The sequence below is a fragment of the Alligator sinensis genome, unplaced genomic scaffold, assembly GCF_000455745.1.
Source record: "Alligator sinensis unplaced genomic scaffold, ASM45574v1 scaffold872_4, whole genome shotgun sequence".
In the NCBI taxonomy this organism is placed as follows: domain Eukaryota; kingdom Metazoa; phylum Chordata; order Crocodylia; family Alligatoridae; genus Alligator; species Alligator sinensis.
The window spans coordinates 272,634-281,021 of NW_005843044.1; the positions used below are offsets into that span (position 1 = coordinate 272,634).

The window sequence follows — 8,388 nt, forward strand, 5'->3', positions numbered from 1 at the left end:
CCAACCACAACTGCTCAGGATGGGGAGGAGCTTTATGTGCGACTCAATCTCAGTTTATGAGTCACGCATAAGGCTACTTGTAGCAGGCCATCGAGTTATTTGTCCAACCACGTCAGCAGCTAGACCTTTGAGGCATATGCCATTAGTCATGATGTCCGGTAGTTCATTTAAGCAGCTCTAGTACCACCAGTCTGTTCACTGCCATTTGACTAGGACTATTACTAAGACACCATTACAGACTTACAGAGCATCACGTCACCTCCTTCTAAACCTGCCTATACAGCGACTTGCCTCCGCATACTGTCAGCCATGTGTTGCAATTTCCCACCTGCTGGAAACAACAAGCTGGGATGATTCAGTCAGTTAGGCCCCTTCAATAGGAGAGGAAGGAGTTGTCAGGTGTCCATTTTATCCTCTCCCCATTGCTGGTAGGACAAAAGACATCGGCCCTATAAGTGCACCAAGAGGAAGACTGAGGCCACGCTTTATGTATACAGTCACCAGCTCCAAGTCCAATAGGAACTGGCAAGATGCTCTCATTCCAGACATGCCCGGCCTGGAATTAATCCTCTCCCTGTGGTGCCGGAGAAGAATGTGTGCTGCTTTGATCCTGAGTTTTGATGTGGGGGGGGCGTTGCTGGAAACTGCTCAAAGCAGACGCAGGTAGCACCACTTCCACAGCACCCAGGTCCTAGTCTCTTGAGAAAAGGAAAAAGCTAATGTCAGCTTTGAGATGCTGTAGAGGACGCTCTCAGGCAGCCTAATCATTTCCCCCATCCCAAAAGCCTGGGAGAGCGCCAAATCCCCCGTATTCACAGGCAGGGACCTGCGCAGCTGCAGCCTTCCTCTGGCATTTATGAATTAAACAATCACCTTGCTACAAGCCAGGAGGGCCATGAGACCTGCCCGGTTGTTTGAGGTGACTGGCAGGCAGCGCTCGGGCACTGTCCACCTCCCCGGCGGCCGCAGGACTCGGCCTGCCTTACAATACTGCCTATTTGACTAATCAGAACATTGTGTCCTTGGCCAGCTAAGTCCTCGCTGTTACCAACCTGAAGTAAACAGATTCTGCAGCAGCAATGAGCCCGTTACCAAGGCCACAGTATTGATCAGAAAGGGTAATTAAAATGCACAGTTCAACTGACCCGATGTGACGGGGCTGCTGGGTGGCCCCCGAGCGGCATGAATAGCTGCAACATCCGTGTACTGCTTTCTCCAAGCCAATTCCCACCAGACTCCAGAGCGGCAGAAGCTGCGTTCCCGGCGCACAAGCATCCTTCACTTCAAGGGGAATTTGTGATGACAGTCCAAGTCCTGATCCAATCCCCCACCCACGGCCTGACAGGTCCCAAATCACTTTTCTGTTTGGCTTGGGTTCCTCGCAGTGCTTTCAACTTCCTCAACTAGCACACGCCAACGCCAGCCCAGCAGCAATGCTGAGCTCTGGCATACTGCGCTACATTTAGGAAAAGGGCACCTCTCAAAACATTTAACCAAAGTTTCACTAAATATGGGCTGATAATAGGCAAACCTCCATGAAGTACAGTTTACAGACTGAGAGGAGCCACTGAGCCTATACTGTTAGCATAGTTCAGACCAGCCCAATGCTGGTCTCAAATATGAAGCTAGTACTTTCTCACCATCCAAATTACTCAGGGTCACCCCTCTGTTCTGGGACAGGTTTTTAAGGGTTTTCTGCTCTCCATTATGGAGTACTCTTTGAATACAAGAAGTGTTGATCGCTGTCCTGTTTTCTAACAATTTCTCCTTGTGCATCTATAGGGGACAGGACAAGTAGTAATAGGCTTGAAGTGCAGCAAGAGAGATGCAGGTTAGACATTAGGAAGAACTAACAATGCAGCTGGGAAGCACTGGAACAGACGCCCCAGAGGCTGCAAAACCTCTAGCACTGGAAAATGTTAAGTGCAAGTTAGAGAGACATCTAGCTGGGACAGTTTAGACCAGGAAGGCCAGCCTTTCTGGCAGCCAATTAGCCCCGCATACGCCTCAAGTGCCACTCCAGTCACCTTCCTCTGTCTGATCTGCTGCTGTGCCTTCTGCTCCCTGCTCAATTTGCTGCTCTTTCTGCCATATCTGCTGCTGTACTGCCAGTGCCCTCCCTGGTCTGCTGGCAGGTTGCCCATGCTACCCCTAAACCCCTGGTTTAGAAAGCAACAATCATGCATTTCTAGATGATCTCCTCTGCTCTCTTCAGGCCATTGCATCTTTGACTCTACAGATGCTCAACTGATCAAAGAGCTTAAAAGAAGCTCAACAACCCTATCGTAAAAGCGTAACATCTTATGCACAGAAGCGTAACATCTTATGCACAGAAAACTTTGTAAATATACTATTACATCGTGAGCCATTTACAAGTCCTTTATTAAATGTTCTGAGACTTGCAATCAGGCCATACATAGTTCTGCTCACCTTTGCTTAACAAAAAATGATTCATAAATCCATTGAGGGGGGCTGCATCAGCCAGGATCCGCTACCTGCAAGAACATACAGACAATGCACATCTATAAACTTCAACAGCTTGTCTGAAGTAGTCAGATTGCATCTGGCTCTGGACAGCAGATTCCAAGTGACACATTGAGGAACAACTGTGAGCAGTTTGGAAAGAGTAGACTCAGCCACTGGACTCCAGCTTGTGCAATGGGGGAAGAGAGAACCGTCAGGATCATGAAGAAATTGTTCTAGCCTGCTCCATTCTGCAACACAGCCTTCTTAAATAAACCAACCTTGCTATCAGTGGATCTCCTATACTTGGGAACAAACACCACATGTGTTTCTTTAACCTTCTTTTAAACCGGTTTCCCATCAGGAACAGCCTAGGAGCCTCTAAGGGGCCTTGCAGATAACAAGGATGGGACAGACAGGCACACCTGCAGCTTCCAGAGGCGTTGTAACTGCAGGATCCTACTCATCTGGAACTGGCTATGAAAAAACACAACTCCAACTAAGTCTGCAAGAGCAGGTCCTAGGAACCAGGAAGCCGATGGAGAATTTTAACGCCCTTCAAGGACCTGAAGGTGAGGCACCCTCAAGCTGGAAACTCTGACCACAGGAGTCCGTGCAGACACAATCGGTGGTTTTAATACATAGCCTCTCACTCCAAAGAACACGTGTCACTCAGATGCCCGAGGTCCTCATCATTCTGGTTCTCCACGTTGGCCAAGAGCCCTCTCACCCAGAGCTAGAGAGTACTCTCATGATCTTTGCAGACCAGACAGGCTGACGACATCACTTCTTCCTCTTGTATTCTTACTAGAGCACAGGGATAAGTCTCCCTTACAAAGGATCAAAGGCTGTTACCATGCCCACGTAACTGTACACCCCCTCAAGATAGGTAGAAGGATCTGCACAGCATCCTGGGAACAAACAGACCTGAGAGTGGAGTACCGGGGGACCGGTGAGATCCTGACCAATTTAGATTTATTTGTTGGTAACTTGGAAAAAGAGGTTTAATGACATTTAGGCAATACTAAACCCCAAAGGATGGTGAATACTGGTTGGTAGGAACAGAGAGTCCTTGTGAGGTCAAACATAGAAGGAAGTTAAGAGAATGAGATTTAATTTAGAAGAGTGCAGTTAATGCACATGGTAAAACATAATCCAAAAATACAGAACTACAATAAATATAGAAACCTGGAAAGCCACAACAGCAAAAGAGACTTAAGGGTGGATGGCAAAAAAACCTGAATCTGCTGTGCAAGATACTGGTAAGAAAGGCCAGCGTAATTCCTGGCCTTGTACAAGAGAAGCATCTCAGGACAGACATGAAGGTGATAAAGTCTCCCCTCTTTGGCTATAAGGGGAGAGAGCATCTAAAATTCAGCATTGAGTCCCAGGCTCCTTGTCACCAGGCAAACAAGAGCCAGAGAGGTCAGCAGAGAGAGCCAGGAGGCTGCAGAGAATTACATAAGGAAGGAAAATGACAGTTAAAGGCACAGGATTTGGCTGAGCAGGGAGTGAGGAAGTGAGGAGGTGGGAGACACGGTAATCATCTCCAAGTATGTGAAAGCAAGGGAGGATTTACGGGGGATGCCAGGAGATTGAATTGGGAACACACTAAGAAAGGGAAGTCAGAATGAGTTCAGACAAGCTCTTTGATAAGATGGCCTAGTAGGATAGATTGTGACAGCCTAATGGGATAATGGCTGAAACCCCATTACTCGGCACATTCATATTGAGACTGGCACATGTTTTAGGGTTTTTATCCAATACTGGAGGGAATAATCCTGAGTCACTGGAACCACTGAGAACCACTGCATGCAGTCCTCTTGCGCTTGGGTAAAACGACTGTGTAGCATGTAGCAAGCCTGTCCTAAGAAGGGCACATAACTAAGCTCCTTCCACTGGAGACCTAACACACTGGGAGCGAGCAGACTCAACACCAAGGCTACAGCCAGCACCGTGGAAGCATGACAGCGGCTCATGAGAGTGACCTCAAAAATCAGCAGCAGACACCAGGCTCTGGGGAAGGCATGGAGTACAGTCTAGAGCAGCGGTTTTCAACACCTGGAGGTCCTCAGGCTACATCGAAGGGGTCAATGAAAAATGGACTATGATTAATCAAAAGTATGCGAATACCCACACTTACAGTCAGCACCTCCATTTGAAATTTCCAAAGGGGTCCAGCGAATGAAAAGAGGTTAAAAACCACTGCTCTAGTGCAATCCACTTCATATGAGAACCGGATCCTAAGGCAGTCCTCACCCCTTCCAACTTCATTCCTGCCGGTGTCCCCTTGCCCACCCCCCACCCACATTTTCCTCTCTCTGCATTCTCCCCCTGTCATATACACAGTAGCTTTGACTCTGTACCACAGCAAAGCTGCAGCAGTGCATTAGTATTCTCCTTGGCACCTCCAGCACACAGCCTCAGTGGGATTCCACTGATGCCATCTTACGCAGGTTCACAAGCAACAAAGCCCACAGAGCCAGTGCAGCTGGATCCATGGGAAGGGGGGAGGGAACATCGCATTTATCTGCCGTTCAAACCAAGGAAGTAAAAACCTTGGGCACGTGCTACAAAGCTCCCGTCGCCGGCTGAAACAGCAAGCACAAGACAGAATTTAGCCCATCTCGCACCTCCACTCTGTTGCACGAATAAGAATAACCGGCTGCTGGTCGGCCTGATGAAAAGTAGTCCCCACCTGATCAGGTAGATCAAGGGGGCCATGAAGCATCATGGTGGTGGTATGGGAGGACACTGCAGTAGCATGCTGCTGTTACAATCAACTCCAGAAACTCTAAGGAAATAGTATGCATTGCAGTTAGGGATCACATGGGCTCTCCAAGCAAGAAGTCTTCCTTGGCCAACTTTATCATCTCAGGGCATTTCATCTTCTTCACTTAGAGCGCTTCCCCACTCAGATCAAAGAGCAGGTACCACCCTCACCTCAAAATAAAATGGCTCCATTACCAAAATCTTCCATAAACAAGAGCACCCAAGAGCCCTGTTCACTGAATGTAAAGAGGGCAATTAAGACATGAGGACACTGGTATTCCCCAAGGAAAACAGCTCAAACCACCGACACCAAGCACCCTGTTGGGTATAGGATGGGAAGGGAGGATTATTTCAGTCCTTTGAGAACACAGGACGATTCCTGAGCCCTCACAGGAACAGTTGCCCTGGACATGTGGATTCCTCACTATTTCACGGCTGTAGGGAGATCCACCCGTGTTTCTAAAGCACCCAACGTAATATCCAAGGATAGCAGTAGGGACAACTGGACAATGCAGCTGCACGTTGCAACGTGGCAGTTTCACTGGGAAGAAAACTGATGTCCTTCGGCTCAACAAGACAAGATTTCCACCAGGCTGCAGTGAAGCAGGCATCTCAGCTAAGCCCCCTTCCCCGTCTCAAAGACAACCACGCACTGCTATGGAGGGCCAAAATCTCGCTTCACCTCAGCTTCTCCGGCTTCTACTTAAAGGCAGAGTCTACCACGTTTAAGCTTTTAATCACTTACTTCCTGCTGTTTCCCTTTTTAACCTTTTTCCAAGTTAATGACAAGAGGAAAAAAAATATATCAGGAGATCCTCAAGGCTGGTTTGCAGAACTAATATAGATCCTACCAGCTGGATTGCTCGGGCTGCCACAGTTGGTTGTTTCGAGGAGCATGCTTGCTTCTTCCATGACCAGCTCTTCTCTCAGTCTAGCTCCTGTCCGAGTACCTCCTCATTAATGGTCCCCACCTTTGGGCGCTTTGCCTGGGAAACTGAACACACTGGCAACCCGTCTGCATGAACATGGAGGGATGTTCACTCCTATCAGCACTTTCACTGCACACTGGTGCTCACAGCAAGCGTAAGCATAAGCCTCCCCTTTGAAAAGCTATTCAGTAAGAGTTAGTACAAAAGAGAAAGCACTCATACCCAGCTGGATATTCCCAGCTTCCCCCATCTGATCTTCAATGCACCCTGCCCCTTAAAGAATCATTTGCCCAGAGGATGTCAATCAGGGCAAGGATTTGATAACTTCCCTGCCAGGTTTGGTTTATTTCAGCATTTTTAATACCGTACCTGCTAGGGACCTCACTCCTCTGATGAAACCATAGCAGGAAGCTCTCAGCTATTTTCCTGGAATTTCTAGATAAAGGCGATGAGCTTCGAAGCTCACAAAGGAGACGCACAAGACACTCTGCCTTGCATTAAAAATAAAGAAGGGTCGCAAAAAGTAATAAGACCTTTTTCCGATTATGATTTTGATACAAAGCAATCTGAAGATGCCTTGAGCTCCGAGACAAGCCGCAGACCCTCAGCACTGGATGCTTCAGAGCAGCGTTTCTCAACCGGTGAGTCGCGACCCAAAAGTGAGTCACAAGAATATACGAAAGGGTCGTGAACAAACTTTAAAAATGGATCAACACACTTTGAAAAAAAAGGAGAAAAACATGGGCAACCATGGCTTTTCCACCCACCCACTGCCCCACACACTGAGGGGCTGGGGGCAGCGGTTCGGGACTGGCCATCGAGGTTTACAAATGGGTCCTGGTACAGAAAAGGTTGAGAGCCGCTGCTTTCGAGGTTGCCAATGCCTCCCCTCTTCACAGTCACTGGGTGGGCCTGGAGCATTCATTCTTCAGGGCTGGCACTTATGTTATCAGCCTCAAAGCTCATCTCACTGCATGCCCTCCAGTGCTCGGGGCAGCATTACAGCGAGATCCTGGGCAGCAAGGTCAAGCCAGCAGCACGACCCAAGCACAGATTCATAGATGTGAGGGTCGGAAGGGCCCTCGACAGATAATCGAGTCCGCCCCCCTGCCTGGGCTGCAAAACAGCCTCTACCTACACCTGCAATGTCAAGCGAATACCTCTACGGGCTCACCAACCCCTCGGCCTGACGGAGGAGCATCCCCAGCACGGGTCTAAAGAGCCTTCTCCACACTACCACCACCCGCCGGGGGATGCTAAGCGCCAGGTATCCCTCGGGCAGCGCCGACATCGGTTTCCCATTGGTTTCACAGCTCTCGGGTGAAACTGGAACAGCTGGAAGGAGCCTGGCTCCCACGCTCCAGCTGTGGCTGCACCTCTGGAACGGCAGGCAGGGCTCCTTCGCCCAGGCCCGAGCCAACGCCGCCCGCGCTCGGGGAGCCCCCGGCTCCTCAATCCCCAGCAACCGGAGGCAGGTTAAGCAAGCGTCCCGGGCGCCAGGAGATGCCCGAAAGGCGAGCGGGCGAAGCATGAGGCTGGCACAGCCTCGGTGCCCCCCACTCAACCCCAACCCCGCCGGCGCTGGCTTAACCAGCTGCCCCCCGCCCTTTACAAACAGACCGTGCCGTTATCCCGGGATAACCCACGCCGTCCCGGGGCAAGGCAGGCAGACACCCCCACCTCTATCCCGGAGTAAACCCTTGCTGCCCCCTTGGTGGGGGAGGAGAGGGCAGCAGGGGTTAATCCCAAAATAACCCCACATAGGGGAGGGGAGGGGAGACCACCACCCCCTCCAGGGGTACCTTTTTGGGCGCCTTGGTGACTGTGGCCATGAAGTTGAACTTCTCGGCGTCCTCGATCTCCTTGGCCTGCTTCATTTCGTCCCCGCCTGCCGCGTCCGGCACCGACATCCTGCCGGACCTCTGCAGGCGGACTGCGGCCGCCGCACGCCGCGGGAGGGGGCGGGGCTAGGCTGGCATACGTCAGCACGCACGGGCCGGCTTAGCGTCGGCACGCACGGGCCGGGCAAGGGACGCGAGGGGAAAGTGCTGGCAAGGGGAGGTGGTGCGGAGCCCGGCTAGCGCCGCGCGCCCCCTGGAGGGGAGGAGTGGGGCGTGCAGCAAGGCTGTGTGCAGGAGGGGCAGCGCTGGTGGGCACTGGGCATTCAGGAGCATGCTGGGGCTGGGAGCCCACACTGCTGAGTGTGCCAGACTGGGCAACTATG

General features: G+C 50.9%; 1 protein-coding gene across 4 annotated transcripts in view; it reads right to left on the reverse strand.

Annotated features, from left to right (window-relative positions):
• AHCYL1 (adenosylhomocysteinase like 1) overlaps positions 1 to 8,074 on the reverse strand; it is a 40,715-nt gene extending 32,641 nt beyond the window's left edge. For 2 of the 4 annotated variants that reach the window (XM_025193415.1, XM_025193416.1), the window contains exon 1: positions 7,967 to 8,074. In XM_025193415.1, coding sequence (XP_025049200.1) covers positions 7,967 to 8,074 — 108 coding nt within the window. The remainder of the gene's footprint in view (positions 1 to 7,966) is intronic. The other 2 variants (XM_025193417.1, XM_025193418.1) reach the window with 1 other exon arrangement.
• Positions 8,075 to 8,388: the final 314 nt, after the last annotated feature.